The following is a 25,346-nucleotide window of genomic DNA, read 5'->3' as shown; positions in this document are numbered from 1 at the left end:
GAAGGAAAATATTTTGAGTTAGTTTGAATATTTGATTAAGCATCTTTGAAACACTGATTGAACATTGAGATTTGATATTAACTTGTTTCAAAGATACAACTTGTTTAGAACACTCATGAACATTATTGTGATCATATCTTGTTGAGTGTTATTTGCACATATATTCACGTCACTGAGCTTACATTACCTATACTGTTGATGTGTATGTGATTACTTATATTGGGTACATATCTGCTTTACATGAAAGCATAATCACTGTATCAGCCTTATTGTGAACATTCTGTTGTATTCCAGGCGTGGGCCTAAAAAGGGAGACTAGCCTTGTTGAATAGTCCCAGACTGACTTAAACCCGGTTAGAAAAGCTAGGTGCGCCATCCTGATAAGGCGTCTTGGTTGAGGTCAGCCCCTCGAATTGACCTGATTGTAACCGGTGTTGCTCCACTCGTTAAGTGAGCGTTAGTAGAATCCTTGTGCTGGTGTGGCCAAGCCAAGGCGGGGACGTAGGCACAGTTGGCCGAACCCCGATAACATATTGTGCGTGTTCTTTATATTTCCGCAAATTTATTTTCCACACTTTTATTTTCAGCACATGTATGTTGTATGCTTGATTCATTATATGTAGTACATGTGTTGTTTGGGTTTATAATTAAATAGAAAGACCCTAGGTTTGTGTAATGCTGCTGCTAGATTGGCTGACCTAAGGACAAATTTTTTAAATACCCAATTCACCCCCCCCCCCTCTTGGGAATATACCAAAGCTAACACAATAAAACTGTAAATAGATGTTTATATGTGTCACGAGCTCAAAAATAGATTTACAGAATACTCCCCCAAAAAAGCAAGGATCCATGGCCAATAGTAGCCCCGCCCGCACCCCCCACCCCCCCCGCGCGCGCGCGCGCGGAAGGACAACTACCCTCCAACAAACATAATAAGGATGTAAGCCCCAACACCTTCGTATCGTTAAGAGACCTATGAAAATGAAAGTCCCAAGAAAAACCACCCCCAATTGAATGGGAGGAGGAAATGGGTTCCTGTTCAAAGAGGACAACCCATATGAATGAGGAAAATGAAGAATCACCCTCCCAAATGTCTTCCCAAAACCGAGTGTAGAACCTGTCACCCAAAATAAATTTAGTATAAAGGGCCTGACATTAGCATCCCACCCATTTCCCAGCAAGCCAAATTTACTTCAATAATTTTGTTTCAAAAGTACTCTCAAAATCTAGAATAAAGTTACATGTGGAGCACAGAAGTTCATTTTCCTCCATTTCTTCTGCAGCAACCATATAGGGCATAATTCCATATCTAACATTAAAAATAAAGACAATAAAAATAATAGGAAGACTAGGAAGCTTGTTTGCAGGGTTCTTTTTGCTGTGTTGGTGTAATTTTTTATTCCAACTAACTCAGGAACTTTGTTTCAGCATATCTTGTCCAATCAGTTGATTAAGCAACCTATATTGTTCTATTTAGAAATACTGACCCATATTAACTTATAAAGTTTTTCATTTTAATATATCAAATACACAAACTTTATTTTCAGAATAACAACAACCAAGCCTTAAGTCCAGCAAGATGGATCAGCTACATGAATCCTCTTCCGCCATTCTGCACAATCCAAGGCAATGTCCTCCAAAAGTTGGAGGGCTGTTAAATGCTTCTATCCCAATGCACAGCCCTCCCCCTCCTATTACCATTAATAGCCCATCCTTTCCTCATTGGTACATTATTTGGCCTGTGTTTCAAGTGCCCAAATCATTGTAACCACTCTTCAAACTAACTTCCAAAAGCGCTATACCTAGCTTACAATGGCTGTGTTCATTCCTTCCCTTAACTCATGAAGTTATGCCATTCATCCACTTCAGCATTCTCGTTTCAGCAAATTTTACTTTTTAGTTATGTTGTTTCTAAGTTGATAAATATTACAATCCATATAGCATACCTAGTCTAATAGGTACCCTCTAAAACTTTCCTTTTATTTGAACACTATTACAAGATCACCCAACACACCCAAAGAACTTTCCATTTCACCCAACCTGCTTTAACTCTATGCATTACATTCTCTTCAATTTCTCATTCAGCTTGCATAAAAGATCCAATTTATCAAAATCTACTAGTGCTAAGAATTTCTTGACAATCAAGTCTAATATTTTCACCAATATGACCCTTTTTTGGGATAGAAAAGGAAACTTTAATTGTTCAAAAGAAGAGACAGTTACAAAAGAGAACAATAAATCCTTCCTCAAGAGAAAAAAGAAATAAAACTATATCAACATAATAAAGCACCCTAGTCTCTTCACATCTTGAAAAACAGCAATCCTCAAAACAGCCTGAGCTATAAGCCCAAAGAGAGGCCAAGTACCGAACCCTATCCCAAAGAAGTCCCACTGATCTTGTACTAGAAAATATATATTCTAGCATTTGTTTCTAGCCAAATTCCATCTTAGCACAGCAATAAATAGCCCATCTCCACAACCTTTTAACATGCTTGCCCTTCCCAAAACCAGCCAAAGAAATAGTCAAAAGATCTTACACCCACTTTGGAAAAACCCACATTTTACCAAGCACCCTAAAAAGAGTATTCCACAAGTTCCAAGAAAAAGAACAAATAAATAAAAAAATGTGACTCATCCTCTGAACTATTTCCACACATGAGACACATTTCCAGCAGCAGAGCTTTAGAGAGCCTCCTATTCTGTAGCGGATTATTGGTTTTAATTCTATTAGGGGCCACTAACCAAACAAATGCATTTATCTTAAAAGGAACTTTAGCCTCCCAAATGCCCCAGTAAAGAAAAAAAACCTCAGTGACCTTAGTGAGATAAGAGAAGATTCACACAAATCTCCTGAAGAATCCAAAGACCAAACTCTACCATCACTCCTTCTGGAGATGTGGCAAACCTTCAGAAAATGATTAAAGAAGAACCCTCCAGTAAGTAAAGAAGACAGCTCCTCCACCTCCCTAACATTCAAAACCTTCTAAAATTAAAGTCCCAAGAAAAGGAGTCCTTCTCAACAATAAGAAATAAAGAAATCACAATATTATGATGGGAAGAAATACAATACAAACAAGCAAAGTAAGAAGATAATGATGCCCTCCCCACCCCCCCAAAAAATAAAAAATAAAAAAACAACCCAACCATCTTCCTAAAACTAGGGAATGAACCTCCAAGATCTCTTTGAAGATCTTCTAACACCCAAATTAGCATCACACCCATTATTTTGTAAACCATATTTACTTTTTATTACTATGGTGCAGAAGAGAATTCAGCACCAAGGGAAACCTCCACAACCATTTAGCCAACAAGAAAAAAAATTTTTAGACACCAAAATACCAAGACCCAACCCAGATCTTCCATTGACCAACACACCACCTCTCACCTAACCAAATGATCTCTCTTCTCCCCTACACCCGACGAAATAAAAATCCTCATAATCCTCTCTAGTTTTTATACTAACCCTCTTGGAATCCTAAAAGGAGAGAAAAAATACCACAAAATAGCAGAAAGGCTGGTCAGAATGAGAGTAATTCTACCACCTAAATAAAACAAAGCTCCTTTCCAACCATCCAACCGCTTAACTACATCAGACAACACCGCCCAAAAGAATAATGAACAAAGCTCACCTTCCAAAGGAACTCCTAAATAGATCAAAAGCAACTGCAAAAACACCAATCTCAGCTAGGAAGGTCAGCTCCGAAACCCTCACAGGACCAAAAAAATTAACCATCCCAACACCCTCTTCCCCAAATTAATTCTAAGATCAGAGACCCTCTCAAAAATCTGGATAGTAATGAGAATGTTAACAAAAGAATCAACATGATCATCTAAGGAAATAATATGAGACACTACAGCCACCTCCTTACCCACCTTAATACCCCTCACAAGCCACAACCCCCCTATCTACAGCTCTATGTACATTCATGTATTTCATTCTACCCATCTTAAAACCTCTAGATTGTAAAGCTTCTCTCTGTAATTCCAGCTTAGATTCAACTTAACCTCTAGTTTCATTGATCAAAACAATATCATCTACAAAAATAGCAAACATCATGGAACCTCATTTTGGATATTCACAGTTAAATTCATCAATCTCTAAAAGCAAAAGGACAAGGACTCGTTAGTAGACTCTTGATGTGCATTCACATGATTGGTAATATTCCCTAAACCCTCCAGTGTATACTCCTCACATTAGTCATTACCCTATCATACACATCCAAAATGATAACTATTACCTACTACATGCTCCCTTTCTTTTTAGGGTCACTCGGAACTCAAACCCTGGTCGAACCCCTCAAACCCCCCTGGGGCAGCCCCAAACTGGAGGCAGAGGCTCACACCCAAGCATGCTCCCGATAGTAGAGAATTTGCTCACATCAATGTCATCCCATGTGGAATTGAACTGAAGATCTTCTATTACTAGGATACTTGCATATCGCCCATGTACACTGAGCCAACCCCTAGGGGTGGCTACCTTTTATGTATCCTTTCATACGCTTTGTCTAGGTCAATAAAAAGCTAGTCAATCTTCTTAATAAACATAGCTTTTGCAATTGCTCTCCCAAGCATCTTAAGTTCTAAAATTATTTAGAAATCCAATGTTCAATGTCAAATTATACAATACTGCACATGCACATGTATTCATTTTATTCATCCAACCATAGTAATCAAAGGCACAATGCACACTAAGGTGCAGAGGGTGCCAAGAGACTAGATGTCAAACACAGGACGAAGGGCCTCACAATGTTAAGGTGCACACTTATTAAATTATCTGTAAAATTCCCTAAATAATGTATTCTTGATTGCAAGCACATTAGCATAGCCCGCCTAGGTCAATACCTAGGCAGACCCTTTTTGTTCCACTGAATCATAAATAAATCATAGATACATTGTGATATTTTACACCATTGAATGGAACCCTTTGTCCCAGCCATTGTAGAACACGTGTATTCCCATTTGATCTAATCCTTACCTTACTGTCTTCTGATTAATATTTGAATTTTAAAATATCAAAATTTTTCAGTACTGGAACAAATGAAAAAAAAAAATTCAATAATATGCAGTTTCAAGCCATAAATTCAAAACTCCACAAAATAGCAAAATAAGCAGCAGCAAACCAAAAAATGAAGCAAACACAGCAGCAGAGCAGCGCTAACCAAAAACAGGAAACATCACTCAGTGTTCATGCCAGATCCAGATAAGAGAAGCAGAAATGGCAAGCAAAGAAATGCTTCCAGATAAAATCCAGTTTCCAAATAAAATAGAAAAGAAAGAGGAAAAAAAAAGCATTAGAAGGGGGCCCAGAGCAGCTCTGAAAGAGCAGTCCAGAAGATGATGAAAACAAGATGGCTAATAGCAGCAGAGCAGAAATTTCAGGAAAAGGAGCATAAATTGCAAAAACAAAAACAAAACAAAACAAAACAAAACAAAAACAAAAACAAAAACAAAAATAAAAAAATAAAAAAGGAAAAAAGGATAGCAAGAGGGAAGAAAAGAGAGAAGAGGACTGACTGAAAGCAGCACAGCAGGCCCAAAGAAGAGGAAGAAAGAAAAAGTCTGAGAGCAGCAGAGCAGAAATGCCAGGACAAAGTCGCAGAAATTTCATAAAAACAGAAAAATAAAATAAAGAAGAAATAAAAAGGGGGTCTCCGCATTTGGTTGATCAAGAAGAAGAAAGAAGAAAGAGAGAAAAAAGAGCAGTTGATCAAGAAGAAGGAAAAGAAGACCAATTTGGCCTTCAATCAGAGCTTGAGAGTTAGCCTTGGGAATCTAGGATTGGCCTTTGATCGGAACAGCTCTGCCTGTATCATGAGATGTTGAGACTTTTTTTTTTTTTCTCGAGCAATTGCTGACTTGCTGAGAGTTGGACATTAGATACAAGATAAAATAACATAATATCTCATGTTTTTCGCCTTTTTCTTATAATCACACACACTAATCAGATGGATGAGATTAAAACATGAGAAATAAAATAAAGAATAATGTAAACAAGCAGAAAGAGCGCCAAACTGTGCCATGCACCTTGGTGCAACTGTTGAAGGTCACCTTGCCTCAAACTCTATGAGGTGGAAGCATCATCATTGCAGTGCACACCCCAGGTGGGCCTTTGACTACTATGTCACCAACATAAGCAAAAGAATTTCTCCACCATCTTTTCCCCCATTGAATATCATTACACAACTCAGTTGCAAAAAGTGTATCATTACACAGCTCAGTTGCAAAAACTACATGCATCATTTATTCAAAAACCATGTACAGTAACACTGCTACAATCTACTTATATTTTCTAGTCGAAGGAAGGAATAACAAACCTATTCAATATGCCAAAATGCAATTCAAAGAATGGAAGCCTTGACAGAATGCAATAACACCGGCGTGTTGTTAAGATATAACGGCTCAAAGAGGAGTGAATAGGCTGTTTATCTGATATCATGGAAATCAATCTGGATGGCTTCTGAACTAATTCTTCCACTAACACACAGCATCCATACAAAGTTGAATTGTCAGCAACCTACAAACAGATATTATGTGAGAAATGGTCATCCAGGAAGGCAAAAAAAAAAAAGTTAAAAGAAACATTAGGCTAATCAAAACAAATTCACAATGTCCTCAAGTAACAGTTGAAACAGCACAATTTTAAATGGAAGCATTTTTTTACAAAACAAGGATCGAATAGATTTTTCGTTGGTTCAAAGGATAAAATTGAAGAAATTCATAAGCCTAAGGACAGCCCCCTAAAATCAGCTCAGGAAATATATATCTCTTAGCCAGGGTCCTAAAATTTTCAATTTCAATTAAAATTTCAAGGCTTCAAAAGTACAAAAAATTTTATTTCAATTTCAATTCCGTTTTTAAAAAATAATGAAAACTATCAATATGGCATGGAATTCTTTTGTGAAACTATATATTATCAAAGCTTGATAAGCATTGGTAACCCACAATTTGACAACTTAAGCATTTGGGTGAAGTAGTAATCTCACATGGTATCAGGGCTATGGATGCCATGAGGTCCTACATTCCAGTCTTGCTGCACAGGTGGTTAAAAATTACTCTATTGCCTTTAACAGGTGTTACTTATCGATTGTTTATCTCACTGCGCACAATTAGACTGCGCAGGTGGGGGTGTATTAAAGCTTGATATACATTGTTAGCCCCCAGCCTAACAGCTTAAGGGGTCATTCGGTATCACTGCCAAACTTTATGGGGGGAAAAAAAAAACCAAAAAGGAAACTAAAAACCAAAAGAGAAACTAAAAACTAAAAAAAAAAACAAACAACCTATTTGGTTAATATTTGTGAAAGTAAAACAAATTTAAAACTTAATTAAAAAATTATCATTGTCGTTTTAAATATGATTAAATAATAAAAGTGCAAAATAATACAAATTAAAAATACTATATTAAAAATAATAACTATTATAATTATTTTACTTAATTGCTATACTTTCAAAAGTCACTTTATAGTAACAATATTATGGTACATGAAGATTGAAAAATAAATAAATAAATATATATATATATATTGTAATTGGATTTTCTTTTTTATTTTTTGAAATTTATGTGGATTTTTATTTTAATTATGTTTAAATTCATATGATCATTTTATTTAAATTTTAATTAAAAAAGTGTATAAAATGAATTATTTGATCCAAAAAATTATTTTTGGAAATTAAAATTTTTGGCAACAAGTTGTAAAAACAACTGAAAATCGTAAAAGCTGGTCCTTCAAGGGTCATGGGTTTCAAGAGTCCTATGGACATACTTTCCACATTTTACCCAGACCTAACGACTACAAACAACCTTGTTCCTAGAATTTTTAGGTGTGTGTCATTTGTCCATGTTCATAGTCACAACAAGGGGAAATTAGATCCAAGGGCTCTAAAATGTGTCTTTGTGGGCTATTCTTCGACTCAAAAAGGATATAAGTGTTACCACCCTCCGTCAAATAAATTTTGTGTCTCGGTGGATGTTACATTCAATGAACAAGAGTCTTATTTCACTAATCCTTATCTTCAGGGTGAGAATTCAACTAGGGAAGATAAGGAAGATTTTTTGCTTGATTTTCCATCAATTCCTATGTCTAAAACCTTGAACCCTATACCTGTACCTCCTTGTTCATCTTGTTCCAACCATGTATCTGAGAGTTCTTCTAAACCTGTGCCTGAAACACCAAATGAACCCAAAAAAAAGACCGATTCTACTCCTAAAAATACCATATTTGGCAAGGTGTTCACAAGAAGGAAGATGGCTGTTCCTAAACCAATGCAGGTCCAAGAGTCCAACTCAGATCGTTTGAATGAGGTAACAATTTTTAATCATCCATTGCAAGATGAAACTGAATCCAAGGACTTAAATTTCGATTTCGACTCAAATTTTGAAGCTCTAAAAGTACTGAAATTTCGACTGAAATTTCGATTTCGATGTCGATTTCGATTTGAAAAAATAACGGAAACTAGTAGTAAAGCATGGAATTCTTTGTGAAACTTTAGAAATGGTTAACAAACATAAAAAATATAAGTTTTAAGACTAATATATTACAAATTAAATACATCTATGTTTTGTATGAGGTGGAAAAGTTGTACAATAGCATGTGTATCAAACGTGTTTGCAAGATAATGTACATTAAACATATTCAATTAATGCAAATGAAATTCATAAATCATTTAAATATTATTTTTTATACAAAATAATTTAGACATGAATGGTTAAATAAAATATTACTAAAAGTTTATTTTTTTCATATAATTTCAAAAGCACTTGTGATAACCTTTTGTTTCAATAAAATAAATTAAAAGAGAAATTTCACTTCACTCTCAAGGTTTCGATAAATTTCAACCAATTTCGCTAAAATTTCGAGGTTTTGATAAATTTTGGATGATTTGTTGAGATTTCGACGAAAATTATGCAAGATGGAAATCGATTACCATTTTGATTTCGAAGGTGACGGAAATCAGAAATTTCGACAGAAATTTCAACAGTTTCGTGGAAATTTAAGACCATGACTAAATCTCATGTTGATAATGATGATCAGGACCTTCCAATTGCCATTAGGATAGGAACTCGAAAATGCACAAAGCAACCATTGTACCCTCTTGCACATTTTTTGTCGTTTAAGAAATTTTCACCATTCCATAGAGCCTTTCTTGTAAGCCTAAATACCATCACCATTCCTACCACATTATCTGAGGCTTTGTCCAATGGAAAATGGAGACAAGCTATGAATGTGGAGATGGAGGCGTTGGAAAAGAACAAGACTTGGGAGTTGGTGAAGTTACCGACAGGAAAGAAACCGATGGGCTGTAAGTGGGTATATACGGTGAAGTATAGGGCAAATGGGTCGATTGAGAGATACAAGGCGCGATTGGTAGCCAAGGGGTATACTCAAACCTATGGGATTGATTATTTAGAGACCTTTGCTCCTGTTGCAAAGATGAACACGGTTAGAGTATTATTATCACTAGCAGCTAATTATGGTTGGGAGTTGCAAAAATTTGATGTCAAGAACGCTTTCTTAAATGGGGAACTAGAGGAAGAGATTTATATGCAGGTTCTACCGGGATATGGGAAGAATTTGGCTGCTCACACACTGTGTAAATTGAAAAAGGCACCATATGGCCTTAAGCAATCACCACGAGCATGGTTTGGGAGATTTGCAAGAGTTATGTTGGCTATGGGATACAAACAAAGTCAAGGGGATCACACATTGTTCATTAAACACTCTACTTCAAGGGGAGTTACAGTCCTCCTAGTGTATGTTGATGACATAATAGTGATAGGAGATGATGCTAAGGAAAAACAGGTCTTGAGTCAATATTTGGCTAAAGAGTTTGAGATTAAAGCGTTAAGGAGATTGAAGTATTTTCTCGAATTGATAGGCAGGGAATTTTTAGCTCTCAACAGAAGTATGTCATAGATCTTCTCAAGGAAACTAGCAAGACAGCATGCAAACCAGCAAGTACTCCCATGGATTCTAATCTTAAACTTGGAAAAGCTGAGGAGGATGTCGTAATAGACAGAGAAATGCATCAACGCCTAGTAGGAAGACTCATTTATTTGTCTCACACACGACCAAATATAACATATGCAATGAGTGTGATTAGTCAGTTTATGCATAGCCCGAAGGAAGTTCATTTACAAGCAACCCATAAAGTACTACAGTATCTCAAGGGAACACCAGGGAAAAGTATCATGTTCAGAAGAAATGGAGGATTGATACTTAAGGCATACACTGATGCTGATTATGCTGGATCAATTGTTGATAGAAAATCAACCTCAGGATATTGCACCTTTCTCAGTGGGAATCTTGTGACATGGAGAAGTAAAAAACAAAGTGTGGTAGCTCGGTCGAGCGCAGAGGCTGAATTCCGGGCAATGGCCTAAGGTGTGTGTGAACTACTTTGGCTGAAGATCATCCTTGAAGATTTGAAGACTAAGTGGGATGGCCCTATGAGACTTTATTGTGACAACAAATCTGCAATCAGCATAGCTCATAACCCAGTACAACATGACTGAACGAAGCACATTGAAGTTGACAGACACTTTATCAAAGAAAAGTTGGAGAGTGGATTGATTTGTACACCTTACATGTCTACACATGGTCAACTTGCTATTGTTCTTACCAAAGTATTAAGTAGCTCCATTTTCCATACTATTGATCAACATAAATAGAGTTCCAATCTAATCCCTCTATCATTGGCCTAAAATGATCCTCCTCCGAATACAAGTTCTGAAAGAAATTTTTGATAACAGAAGCACTAAGACCTTGATTATTAGAAAAAATCTCGTCCCCCACATCTAGCTCCCTAATCAAATTCTTACTTCTTTTACAATTACCTAGTCTATGAAAGAAAGAAAAGTTGCAGTCACCTTCCTTTACCCATTTGAATTTGGTCTTGTATCTCCAACTCTTCATTTCCTAAAATATCACCTCTTCTAGCTCGTTTTTAAGGTAAACTCTCCTAATCTCCTCACTATCCGAAAGATTACAACCCTGCTCCTTCCTACCCAATGAAGTTAACTCGCTCAAGATGTTAGATTTTCTAATTATGATGTCACCAAACACTTCCTTATTCCAAACTTTCAACTTTTCCTTCAATCCTTTCAACTTTCTCATGAAACAGAAACCACCCCAACCCCTTCCCCAATCCTCTCCCCAAGAGTCCCTAACCAAAGGCTTGAAGGCGGCATGATCTAGCCACATATTCTCAAATCTAAAAGGCATAGGATCCCGGGACACCTTACAAGATTCCAATAGGATTGGAAAATGGTCAGACGTAGTCCTAGGAAGAATACAATGAGCGTTCCCCAAGGGAAATATCTTTTAAACCAAAATCCCTAATGAGCAAATAAAAATTTTGCATACTACTTGTTACTCTACCACCCCCTTTCTTCTCAGTGAGGAATCTCACTACATTAAAATCACCTCCCATAATCCACCTAGGGGAGCAGAAGCCAAAAACATAATACAATTCCTCCCAAAAAGACTCATGTAAGTTGGTCTAGTAGGCCCATACATAAAGGAAACCCACCATTGACCCCTCCCTCGCACTTCGAATAACACGGATAGGGGAAAAAAACCGGAGAAAGTGTCCAACTTGGAAATATTTTGAGAATCCCACATAACTAGGATGCCATCAAAAGCACCATGCAAGGGTAAGAACTCCCACTCCCTACCACAGCGCCCCCATAAACTCCTAACAACCCCCCACCCTCAATCAACCTCTTCCAATTTAGTCTCCTAGATATAGACAATATCCGAAGAGTATTTGTCCAAGACTTCCTTTATCAAACTCCTCTTCCCAAACCCCCCTAGACCTCTTACATTCCAACTAACAAGCTTCATAGTTTAACTCGCTTATCCCTCTTGCCAACCACTTCACTGCACTTGTAATTAATAGAAGAAACTAGATTTTTAAGCTCTTTCTAAACTTTCCTTTTCCTTCTTTCAGAAGTCCTAAGACTAAGGCCCACCTTCGCTGAATTTCCAACATGATCTAAAAGCGCCAACCCTAGATCCTCAAGAGCTTTAAGTAGGTCTATATTGTCTCTCTCACCACCCTCACAACTAAACTCACAACCCTTCCTCCTATTAGAGTTCTCCTTAGGGCATAAATTTTTAGAAGAAAAAATTGGTAAGGTGGGAATAGGTAGAATAGATTTGCTAATTCTAGGTGAGCCAAGGTCCTCCAAAAGAATATCACCCTTCCCAAAAGAATCCCCCCCACCAGCAACACAAGAAGGATTAGTAGGATTACCCATAGGAGAAAAAACGAAACCAAGGCCAGTATTCGAAAGCACAAGCCCCTCAAAGCTTAAGACTTTCATGTGATCAAAGCTGTAATTAATGAGATTTATACCCGCTTATGTGTTTTCGAGAGGCAGTTGAAGGCAATCACTATCCAACTGCAATGATATCGCTACCGAATTGACACCCTTAGGCAACTTTTTCCCTTTACTTTCTTTATTGAACCTTACTGATTAACCCAAGTAGATAATATTATTCTCTAGGGTAGCCTCTCGCCTCACCACTCCTTACCTAGCAACCAGGAGTCTCTGATTTATCCAAAGTTTTCAACTAAGAAGAGCCCATGCACACGTCTTCAAATTCCAAAATTTGTTCCAAAAGCAAAGCATTATTATCCTCTAACTAGTCTTCCAAATCAATATCGACGTCCTGCAAAATACACCTCTATTCAGCCTCACAAAGTTGTATTCGGTTTTCCACAACTTTTTGAAGGATCTCATTTTTTTAACTAGTTCTTCTATATCTGAAGGTTCCATATTATTTGTTGCTATCCTCTCTCCTTGAAGTGAGAGGTCAACAACAAGTCTTACCTTTTCTTGTGATGCTATTTATGAATCCCCCATGATTGGCGAATGGATGCAATGTTCCAACTTGTTGATCAATGGTGCCTTGGACAAATTAGAATCAAATTTACCTCCTGGATTCTTCCTCGAATTAGAATTTTCCTTCTCCACACACCCTAGGCCCACAGATCCAGCCCACTTAGAATTTTTTAGACCTATTGAGAAAACAGGCTTCAATACTAGACCTCCCAGCTCACAATGAGTGACGTAAAGTTGTTTATCCACTTTCACAATTTTCGACCTACTAATTGAACCAATTATTTTGGGTAGGGTAATCAGGATTGTCCATCAGGATTCGCCTGAGCAATTCCTTATTGACTCATTCTTAGCTCCATTCTTTACAACCTCTGCATAGCTTAGTTCGTCGGGTAATCCCTTCAGTGTCCTATCCATTCCATTTCTCTACTCTATATCAGTTGAACCCATGGTCTTAAATACAAAATTGTTGAAATTTCTATCGAAATTTCTTCTTACAGTTATCCTCGAAATTGATATGGTAGCCAATTTCCATTTTACATAATTTCCATCAAAATTTCAACAACTCATCCAAAATTTATCAAGATCTCGAAATATTAGCAAACCTTGCTGATATTTTAACCAGACAACGATATTTCCTCGAAATTGAAATGATAGATTTAGGAGCAAAGTGAAATTTTTCTTAATTTATTTTATTTTTTTATTGAAACAAAGAGATTATTACAATGGCTTTTGAAATTATATGAAAAAAATAAACTTACAAGTTACAACAACATTTTTTATCTAACCATTCATATCTAAATTATCATTATTTATATAATAAATAATATTTAAATTATTTAGGAATTTAATTTGTATTAACAGAATATGTTTAATGCACATTATCTTACAAATATGTTTGATACACAAATTATATTACAATTTCTCCACCTCATACACAACAAAGATGTATCTAACTTGTAATATATTAGTCCTAAAACATATATTGTTACATCTATTATCCATTTATAAAGTTTCATAAAATAATTCCACGTTTTAATACTGATTTCCATTATTTTTTCAAATCAAAATCAAAATTGACATCAAAATCAAAATTTCTGTCAAAATTTCCAAACTTTTGGAGCTTTGAAATTTGAGTTGAAATCAAAATTTAAATACTTGGTTGAACTGCACTGTCTACACTCCATGCCCAGGAATTTTCGGTGGTTCCTTTTCAAGCATTCTTCATCCCCTTTAAACAATCTGCAAAAACTCCACCAACCTAAAGCCCCTGCCCTCTGGAATTCTCAGAGAGAATCTACCCCCTGAATACAGTAATTTCTCAACTACTATCATCCTTTGGAATTTGTTTGACGTAAAACCGACGATCAGCAAACCTCCTAGGAATTTCATCTACTAAATCTACGGGAATTTAGTATTATGCACCCAAAATTCCAACATCTGTTCCTAGAAACAGCAGACCTCATTATTTAACAAAACCCAGCGAGATGTCTTCCTTCCTGCCTTCTCCAAGATTCCAAGGGCTCTTGAATCCAGAATCCATTCAAAAAAAAAAAAAAAATAGTTTTCTATCTATTGAGATGGATTTTGGTATCATGGGATCTTCCATGCTTACTCTATACCTTCTTCCTCAACCCTCAGATTCTAAGGGGTTCAAATAAGCGAAAGAAAGCACTAGAACTGATCACCAAAAGCTAGGACTTCTGGGATGTAAGTCCTGCTTCCAGCAAAAGAGGGCTGCTTCGAAAGGGAGAGCTTCGATTCTGATATGCAGCAATGGAAAGGAGTAGCAGTGGTGGAGTAGTTATCGTCACGAGAGGGAATAGGTCGCAAACAGAAGAGGAGATTAACTACAGCTAATCTGCAGCGAAGAAGAAGAGTCGCAATGGTGTATAGGTCATCATCGCGAGAGATAACAAGGTATGAGATTCGCGATGGTGGAACAAAGGCTCTTTCAGAGGCTTTGGTTCTAGTGTCAATGAGACAGAATTGTTCGCCGACTAGATGCTGGGAGGAAGAGTCACCGGAACGAGGATTTGTCATTGTTCGAATCACAAGAACTAGGGTTTGTCATCGTTCAAGTCACCGTAGTATTAAGAATTAGCCCCCGTTTGGGAGCACTTAAAAAAAAGTGCTTATAGCACTTATCACTTAAAAATAAGCACTTTTACAACCAAAACAAAAAGAAGGCGGCATTTGGCTTGCAGTACAACAAACACTTATTGCAATAAGTGCTTTTTCAGAACCACTTTTTTAAGAACTATTTAAGTGAATTTTAATAAGCAATCTAAGTTAACTTTTTGGTCACTTATAAGTGACACTATTCATAGGCGGGGTCGATTTTGTAAGTATAAGAAAATTTAGTGGCTATTTTATAATTTAAAATATATATATATTAAAAGATAATCATATATTATTTTTTTATGTATTTATAACATAGATGGAGAAACTAGAGAATTTCCAATTACCATAGGTGTACATCAAGGATCTGCTTTGAGTCCTTATCTTTTTGCTTTAGTGATGGACCAATTGACTAAGAGTAATCAACAGAAGGTTCCATGGTGTATGTTGTTTGTAGATGATATTGAATTAATTGACGAAACTAGGGACGGAGTAGAGGCTAAGTTAGAATTATGGAGAGAAGCTTTGAAATCTAGAGGCTTTAGCATAAGTAGAAATAAAACAAAATATATGAAATGTAATTTTAGTAATGATAGGAGGAATATTGGAGACAAAGTTAAACTTGATGATGAAGAAATAAATAGCCCTTGTAGATTTTGATACCTTGAATTTGTTATGCAAGCTAAAGGAGAAATTGAAGATGATGTAATGCATAGAGTTAAAGCAGGTTGGGTAAAATAGAGAAGTACTTCAAGTGTGCTATGTGATCGTAGAATACCCTTAAAATTGAAAGGGAAGTTTTATAGGACAGCTATAAGACCAGCTATGCTATATGGATCGGAATGTTGGGCGACGAAGAAACATAATATCCAAAAAGTAAAAATTGCCGAGATGAGAATGCTTAGATGGATGAGTGGTATAACATTGAAAGATAAATTAAGGAATGAACATATTCATGATAAGTTAGGTGTAGCTCCTATAGACGATAAGATAAGGGAGGGACAACTCAGATGATATGGACACTTGCAACGTAGGCCACATAGTGCACCTGTGAGGAAGAGTGACTTAGTTACTATAGGGGGCAGTAGAAAGGGTAGGGGTAGACCTAAAATAACTTGAGAGGAGATAGTGAGTAAGGATTTAATATCTTTAAATCTATGAAAAGAAATGGTCCATGATCGCATAAATTGGCGGAAAAAGATTCATATAGCCAACCTCACTTAATGGGACTAAGGCTTGGTTTTCTTCTTCTTGTTGTTGTATTTATAATATATATTAATTAATTAATGAAACATAATTCAATTCTAAAATGAAAAAGAAAAACCATCTATTAATTTAAACTAATATTAAAATTAAAAACACTAATTTAATTAATAATATTGAAGTGTTAAAGCCATCTCCAAAAACGTGCAAATGTTGGAAAATTAAATCAATTAACTAAAGTTTTGACGAGTGTCGGACCATGCTGAGTGTCAATGTCTTACGACACTCAGAAGTTCTTGAATAAATTTGAAACAGTCCACTTACACATTCTAGGAAGTGCAGAGCTACAGTCCTTTGTTGATGTTTATTCAGGTGTGCTTTGCACATCCTGCACTCAAACTTCAGGTTCTCCTACTCCCAGCATTCCCAAATATGACAGAGAGATAAGATATACCTTCATCACCTGGAGTGCTTCAGGTACACAGTTTAGTAGCAGTAGAGTGGTAGAGACGTGCATGGTAGAGGTCTAGGAATCACTGACACTCCTAAGAGGCCAGTGTGTCAATATCCAACGTGTCGGACACCGACACATGCACGACAGCTGTATACATGTCCAACACACGTCTGAAATTAATTTCGTGTTTTTACTTTTGGATAAAAATTCTGTGGCATTGCTTCCTTTCTCGGTTTATCCAAAACCAATTAAAAAAAAAAGCAGAGGCATGTGAAGACTCTATGGCCTAGCAGAGCCTCCCATTGTTCCGAACTTCATTTCAATTTCAAAGCCCTAGGGCAAGCCTCTTCCTGGCTTCCTGCTGCTTCGTCGGACCCCCCAGCCTCAAACTCTCAAAAGACGAAGGCTCTTCCTACTTCATTTGACTTCGAGCCAAGAAGGAAGTCCACTGACTCTCACTCAGTTCCCTTCCCCTCTCTCTCTCTCTCTCTCTCTGCCAGACTGCAAGTTCGCCAGTTTATAGCAAAAGAAATTTCATTAGTAGGGAAAGAACTGACAGGAGGAAGCATACTAATCTTCAAATAAAAATCTGGGACAAACCATAAAAAATAACTAAGAACAACAAAAGAGAAAATCATCAAACCAGCAAGTTCTCCAATCTCTTTGTAAATCCAGAAAACTAATGCCCCTAAAAATTTCAAACTCAACACACCACAAAGAAGCCAGATACTGAATCTTTCCCACACCCAGTGCCCAGCTTAACTTCTTCCCAGGAAGACTGCCTCAGCAGTTTGCCATATGCCACTGCCCACAAAAATATTCCCCCCCCCCCCCCCCCTCTTCTTTTGCCATTGCTAATGGTGTAGCACTGAATTTGTTCCTCTCCCCTAAACAGTTGGAGAGGCGCGACCGCATCAAGATCAGAGGAAGAATTACAAGGTTTTACAATATCAAGAGCCTCAACAGGCATCTTTACTCGTTGTCTAGCCTAGGAAGGTAAACCTCTTCTTGTGGACATTGGGTTATAGATTCTGCAGTCACTAACCAGATAACAAGTATACCTAGTCTCTTTTCTAACTTCCAATATTTTGATGTATTACCTTAAATTTGCACCACCACTAGCGAGAGGACAGTAAATCCTGCAACTTTTGTTTCTCTATCCTACCATCTTTATATTCCTAAATTTCCCTTTATTATTGAAAAAGAAGATTTTGTGTGGCCTGAGTTGGACTAGTCAACAAGAAGGGTTTGGTTCGACATCAGTGGATCAGGTTATAATAAAAAAACTCAGCTTATGCAGGTTTAGGCTGGGCTTTGTTATTATAAGAAAGAAAGGAATAAAGTTCAAAACTTCAAATAAGGGAAATAACCTAATGCAGGTTAGAGATTTGGGAAATATCGCATTCAATGCATGCAAATCGCATATCCCAGATCCACAAATCTGTGATGGTGGAGATGTGCAGCAGGCAGCTTGTGCTACTGCAACTATTGCTGATGGAGCTTCAATGACAATGGTGCTTTGGTTGTGGCCCATGATTGACAGGAAAGGAAATTTCACTGGATGATTTGGGAGATGTTCAGCAAGAAAGATCTGCTAGTTGGGCTTCCTCTCAATGATAAAGATGGCACTGACCTAGTTTTACTTCTGACGCAGCAGTAGCAGCAGCAGTTTCTTTTTCCTTCTTTTTTTTGCGAGGTTTATTTCCCCAGTGTTTTGCTGCTTGTTTCTTCTCCTCAATTCTTGTAGTGGCAACTAGCAGCAATAGTCTATCTTTTTCTCTTCCCACAGTGATACTGGTGCAGGATTGGGGCTCCCTGGATGGGGTCATCAAGCAGAGAAAAGGTGGGGGAAAAAAATAGTTGCCAGGGTTTAGGGTTAAGTTGCTGTGGGTGGTGCCTATATATCTCTCTTACAATGAGTGCTGTAAGTCAGTTCCTTGATTCTCCACGATGTTACATATTATTCATATCTTGAGATAGATCAAAAGTGTGCCTAGAAGAGGCTTCTTGTATCAAGATTGAAGTCATACTGATGTTCCCATATATGCAGATGCAGATTAGAACAGATAAACCTTCAACAAAAGATCCATAATCAGATACTATTTTTTTGCTAGTAGCAATTTGGCATCTTAAAAGGGTAAAAAGAAAACTCTGGTTGCACGATCAAGCGCAAAGTCTGAGAATAGAGACATGCTCATACTATCTGTGAATTGATCTAGTTCAAGAAAATGTTAGAGGAGTCTGCAAGCTATAAAGTTGATGCATGATAATCAAGTTATTGCTCATATTGCTTCAAACCCAGTTTTTCTTAAGAGTGGAATACATTGATGAAGTACAGCCTGTGGATAATTCTAGGCAATCAAATTCCTCCACTCTTCTTCCTTCTCCTCCTTCCCTTCTCCTCCATCTCTTTCTCCCTGTTCTGTTCTGTTTCCAACTCTGTTCTGTCCTTCAGCAGTTTCTCCCTTTTTCTGCCTTCCTTCTTCTTCTCTTCTCCTGTTTCTCCCCCTCAATTCTCTCTCTTTCTGTCTATTGCTGTCCTACATCACACATCTGAAGTTGATTGTGATCACTTTGTTCAAGAAATGTTTGTGCAGAATCTGCATATCAATTGGCTGATTTGTTTACTAAACCATTAGGCCGTGCCCAGGTTAAGTTTGTCTCTAACAAGTTTGGAGCATATGATACACTGTAGCTTGACGGTTGTCACAACATTGTGTTAGTAATCGTACTACCGCACTTTTCTATTTACATGAGATATAATACAAATAGAACGCGAGATTTAACCATGGACTAGATTCTTCAACTATCAAAAAAATTTCCATGGTTGCAATACAATAGCCAGACAATAATCATAACTTTCATCCAAAAAAAGTGAGAATCACAACCATTCTATCAACAAAGCTCCATTGAACAACATGAATATAAACTTTATTTCATAAAACATGGTCTTTGAGGGTTACAATTAGTAAAAGTATTCTACTGCACATATGATTCAAACCTCCGCATAATTCAGTGATATTTTTATATCATATAAAGGCAGGGAGAAACCCATCAATTTAAGAGTTCAGAAAACCATTCCCACCCTCTCGCCTCAAAAAAACTACTAAATAGTTCACAGGTCAAAAAGAAAAAATTCAGGTGGCGATAATATTAAACTAGAGCTATAGCAGGCATGCAATGAAACAAAAAACTAATAATATGTAATTCACACATTACCTGCAACCGAAACACAAAGGACAGATCGCCTTGCTTAAGGTGCTCCTGCAAAATCAGCAGCATTTCAACTGACATCACAGTGTGACATTATAAGCAATCAAAACTAAATAATTAAACGTTAATTTTTCATTTTTATCTAGAAAACTAATAATATGCATCAGTTTTCAAGGAGAGTATAAAATTGAAAATTTAAATGAAAGGAAGTCTGATTTTATCTACAAAACCAATATCATTAATTAGAAATCATGTCATTATGAAATGAATTTGATTTGGCGAAATCTGATGAACTGGTGGACTAATGGAACAGCGCCACCTAATCAATGCCAGGCCACAAGCCCTAAAACACCACATGACAAGGGGAGATTCAGATGAAAAAAGGAGAAAGGGGAAAAAGATAAAAGGATAAAGAGGGAAAATCAGATGCCAGTGTGACGCTGGACAGCATCAAGGATCTGCAGCCATGAGAAATAGACGGGAGGAGATGAGAAGAAGGCAGAGAGAATAAAGGAGAGAAGAGATACAAAGTGGAAATCACACATTCACATTCAAATTCAAATTCATCAACTACTACTCCTAAATGGCTTTCACGCACTATTTATAAGAAAGCCAGAATACATGAAATTACACAAATACCCCTAAAATTAGATGAAATTACACACATCCCTGTTAAATACAAAAATATTACACCCCCAAATGCACATAATGCTATACTAATTAAACTAAACACATAATAAAATATTAACTAGACCCACAATCCTTGTACCAATTCTTTTGAATTATTATCCAACAAGTATCTACCCATGGCCTTGCTTATTATCCTACACCAGTGTTAATAGCTGTGCTTGCTGGCGACAGCTGGGGCGATGATTTCCCCCTCATGCTTGTGCCATCTCACTATTTTGACTCTCTCAAAATCAACTTCTGAAATTTGAAAACAAACAAGAAGAATAATAGGAAGCCAAAAAAGAAGGAAAATAAAAAGAAAACAAAAGAATGGACAGCTGTCAATTGTGTAATCACCCTCCAATTTCTCAGTGCAACAAGAATGAGATGCAGCAGAGGACTTGGTTGCTTCAAGTGCTGGGTTCTCCCAGAATTTTCTCTCTAATAAGCTCAAAAGACCCTCGCACTACGTGAAAAACTTGTAATCATAATAATGGCCATTAATTAGAATGAGAAAAAAGAAGAAGAACGAGAGGAAAGGTAAATATAGGCACTGGTAGCCTTGATGAACAGTGCAGCCAAGTCCTTGTTGCATTCCCTAAAAAGATGAAGTCTAATGTGAATAGGGATCCCTCCTCTCAACAGTGAATGTTTTTCCCCAAAAGGAAAGGCATTACCGAGGGCCAAATTTTGATTTTCAAATCAGGTAATCACCAGGTGCTATCAGGAGCTGTTAACTTTATTTGGCAGTAGTTTGGGGTGTGATGGGTTATGCTGGATAGCATGAGATCCCCTTTACAGCGGTGGGACAAGGGACATTCCCAGTGCGAAAAAGAAGACGTGGAGATTGGCCACTCTTCGCCTTCTCCATTGCACTGGAAAGAAAGGACTGGCAGACATTCAATGGGGAAGAGATGCTAGTTCAGCAACTGAAAAATTAGCTACTTAAAGAGTTTGTTTTTGGGGGATACCACCCTTCCAATCTGGACCTTTTACCCCAGACTGAGTTTTTTTTTCCTTTTTATTCTTTTGATAGCTTCCCATTTCTTGTCAGTGGCTGTGACCTCCTTGGCACCCTTTGATGCGTGCCTACTCATTAAAATTAAAATGATGCCGACACAAAAGTGAGAAGGGCCTAAACAGATAAGAAGGAAACATATATAAAGATAAACAAAAAAATAAATAAGAAAACTCAAACAAAAGGTTTTGAGATAATAAAAAAAATAACACAATTTTTATTTTCAAAAAATAGTTTCATTCTTTTGTTTCCTTATTTTGGTTTGAAATCTTAAAAGTAGAATGAAGATAAATACAAGAAAAACCAAAAAGAAGAGCACTTAGTGAATAAAATTATCAGAATACAGCAGTGAAATAAGATAGCAAGCTTCAAGTTGCTAAATTAAAATATGTAATACAATGTCCCATTTAGTGCCTTATCTTTCAGGCATCTGGTACTGAAGAAAGTAAACCGTGATTCCCACCAGCATAAAACCTTCAGGCAGATGAGAATCTTTAAACCTTTTGATCTTATGATTATCTTCCACTGGGAACTCAAAAGCTCACGATTTAATCGGCACTAACTAAAACAAAAAAATTTCCTTTTCATTTGCCTGGTCATAAGGATAGTAAATCGAGCCAGCATGGAAAACCCCAAGGTTTAGTTTAAATCAGTAAAAAGTTAAAATAATTGAGTGATGCACCATAAAGGCATCTGCAATAAAGCAGGACGAAACTCACAGAAGATTTCTAGGAATGTTACACAAACAACATAAGTGAAAAATTACATTAAAAACGTATAAACATGAGAATTCAACCATACACTAGTAAAGAATTTTTTGCAAAACAAAGTGATGGGAAATAAGGTTCAATAACTACCTGGCCAAGAAGTATTTCGCTTATTTCACTCATGGAAGGAGTTCTTTCAACAGCTTGAACCTGATTCCACAAATCCACAACTAATAAGTTTAAGACATAAGGATTATGCCCATCCTGAGTAACAGCAGCACATATAAATGAACACATTAAAAATACATATATAAAATATAATTTTATGTATATATATATATATATATATAGAAAAAAAAACATGTATGGTTAAACAACTCACTCAGATGAGTTAAGTACACGAGCAGGTATTTGACTGTCCAGAATAGGCACAAACACAGGCCGTTTCCATATAAGACCTCAAACAATATATCTTTGTTCTACACTATTGGGACCGAACTCACAATGACACAACTTTTGGCCATGGTAAATTTGGCATAATATGCACACTAACCACAGGTATAATTTCAAAATTTCCTGCTAACATTTGCTAAATTTCCATATAAAACCTAATTTCCTTGAGGGGAAGATATCTCCGTTGAGTCCATTCTCCTGCAAGAAACCTTTTGGCTGTTCTTGCCGATTTGCCCAGGATATCACATTTTTAAAATAATTTTCAAAATTAGGACATAGACAAAGTTATTAACTATGGACTTGCACATGGGATAATTATAACTCAAGGCCATATATATATACATATATACACGCAGACACGCACGCACGCACGCACACACACGCACACACACACACACATATATATATATATGTATATGCATGCTTTTTTTTCTTTTTTTGCATATAAATCTGTGGATATCACCACATAGTTCATTTTTGCCAATATTCATAAAAAAATATAACTACAAAAATGTCATACAAGGGACCACAAAATTTCTTATCCTAAATACCTCTCTTCTTGGATAGACAATGCTCCCATTAAGGTGCCATTTAGATTGCATTTGCAAACATGGATTTGGATTTGTGTGGAATTAAACAAAACTCAGCACAATTTTGTATTGCATTTTATCCAAATCCGCACAAATACAAATCCAAGATTTGAAATCCAATGTCCAATCCAAAACACAGGGCTAAGGTTTTTCTACTACCAAATTATGCATCCATGGCTTGACTTAGGCATATCAGGAAGAACAATTTAAGAATTATACATGTAGGTAAACCTTTCAAAGCTCAAAACAGATTTTAATTGGTCACGCAAGGCTTTTTTTATACTAGGTTATCAGCTGAATAAATTCAATTACTAGTAGCATCTTATGAATCCACAAACACCAAAATACAACCATATGGGAAAAAAATAATTGGAACCCTATTTTTCAAAGCACACACTATAGATGAAAGCAAAAGAACCATGCGATGGACATCCCACCTCTACGCCCCCAGGAAAGCAAAATGAAAGAAGATCCTTGTATTTAAGTGGGAGCTGTTTTTCAGGAGGGTAGACAAATAAGACCTGAAAGTAGAAAAAGAAACATCACCAGCAAATATTCCTAAGTCTTAAACAAAAAATGGTCAAACTTTTCATTTTGGTGCATAGGGAGGCCTAGTGGGCTAAGCTACAACAATGGTTTGCAGCCAATCCCACTAATGCACCCCCGCACCGATCTCAAGGTTTGAAGCTGAGACCTCCAACATGCAAGTCACATCTCAAACTATTGGGGTGTCGCATAAGGAACAAACATATTTAAACTTTGTATCCATAAATCATCACCTGAGGTTCAAGGTTAGGTTCTACACGAGATTGGTGCTGACTGCTAAGCACATTGCGAAATTTCCCAGAACCTTCAGACTTTCTTGCAAAGAACTGCTTTTGAAGAGCTTGAATATCACAGTTAGGATGAAGTCCAACAACTACCATGCTCTCAAAAAGCCTAGATGATACTTTTAATGACCTGTGATCCTGTTAATTTAAATGACAGAAGTACTCACATACCATGAAACAAGACCAAAAATAATCATTTTCAGAAGCAAAGTTATCAAATAAAATACATGAACAAATAAAATTCTACGTATCCAATAAAAGCTCCAGAAAACCCACAGTAAAGTAAAAAAGTAATCATCCTTGCAAGCAGAGTAATCATGGAAAAGAGGCGAACAAAGAAAGTTCAGCATAAGCAGAGAGATTTCTGAGCATCCATGGTGAACTAAATCAGGTGTCATGAATCAACATAAAAGATGGCTCACCAAATTTTAACTACAAAAAACACTAGCAATAAATGAGAAACTCCATCCTAAAGTAAGTTATACATGTAAACCAATAAAAATGAAGAAAGATAAAACATTTTCAAAAAATTTGATGGAGAAACTATCTAGTTAGCTTGAATGATAAATGCTTCCTACACAAACATGTAAGCAAAAAATCAAATGAAGTACAATAAAATAAAATAGGATCCCCGTGCCCAAGAATATACACAGATTATTTAAAAGATGAAAATTCAAAGCAGCATACCAAGGATTGCAACTGAAATCTTGCCCATTGACGCTTCCATTGGCGCTTTTGGCTAGTTAGAATTTCTGGATTATAATTTCCACTTTTCACTTCAGGAGGATGTGAGAAGCCTTTCAGTACTCTGGTTACTTGGCGCTGTAGTTTTTTGAGTTGGTTTGTGTTATCATCTTTGGATGAAAATACCACAGATGGTCGTGTTGTATGGACAGTGGCGGCAGCAGCTGCTGCAGCAGCAACAGCTCTTGCAACATCTTCTGTTGTTTGCATGAAAAATGAAGCACTCCATCCAGGGCTACCTGACTCTTCATTCTTAGTCATACTATATTCTACTCCTGAAAATACATGCATTTTTTTGTTTGATAAACCAAAAAAATATTAAGAGAAGAAAAATATACAAAGAGGACCCAACATACTCTGATCTAACAATACAACAAAAGGGAACCAAAAAAGAAAAAAGAAGAAAGCAGCATCATCACAAGATAAATTCTTCATTTGTAGTTGTATATGCAATATAAACAGAAAACCAATTTCAGGATACAGGAATCTTATTTGGGACC

At 36.7% G+C, this 25,346-nt stretch overlaps 1 protein-coding gene across 12 annotated transcripts in view; it reads right to left on the bottom strand.

Annotated features, from left to right (window-relative positions):
• Positions 1 to 25,346, bottom strand: part of LOC131157859 (uncharacterized) — an 87,549-nt gene that overhangs the window by 56,751 nt on the left and 5,452 nt on the right. For all 12 annotated transcript variants that reach the window (XR_009137335.1, XR_009137336.1, XM_058112273.1 and 9 more), the window contains 6 exons: positions 24,790 to 25,121; positions 24,052 to 24,240; positions 23,710 to 23,793; positions 22,380 to 22,439; positions 19,842 to 19,886; positions 6,315 to 6,514 (listed from right to left, as the gene is read on the bottom strand). Coding sequence is in view for 10 of the 12 variants with exons in the window: in XM_058112273.1 (XP_057968256.1) it covers positions 6,315 to 6,514; positions 19,842 to 19,886; positions 22,380 to 22,439; positions 23,710 to 23,793; positions 24,052 to 24,240; positions 24,790 to 25,107 (896 nt within the window). In the remaining 2 variants the exon portion in view is untranslated. The remainder of the gene's footprint in view (positions 1 to 6,314; positions 6,515 to 19,841; positions 19,887 to 22,379; positions 22,440 to 23,709; positions 23,794 to 24,051; positions 24,241 to 24,789; positions 25,122 to 25,346) is intronic.

This window comes from Malania oleifera, chromosome 6 (genome assembly GCF_029873635.1).
Source record: "Malania oleifera isolate guangnan ecotype guangnan chromosome 6, ASM2987363v1, whole genome shotgun sequence".
Lineage (NCBI taxonomy): Eukaryota > Viridiplantae > Streptophyta > Magnoliopsida > Santalales > Ximeniaceae > Malania > Malania oleifera.
Note: the sequence above shows the minus strand (reverse complement) of the source record. Positions and strands in the feature narration are given on the sequence as shown.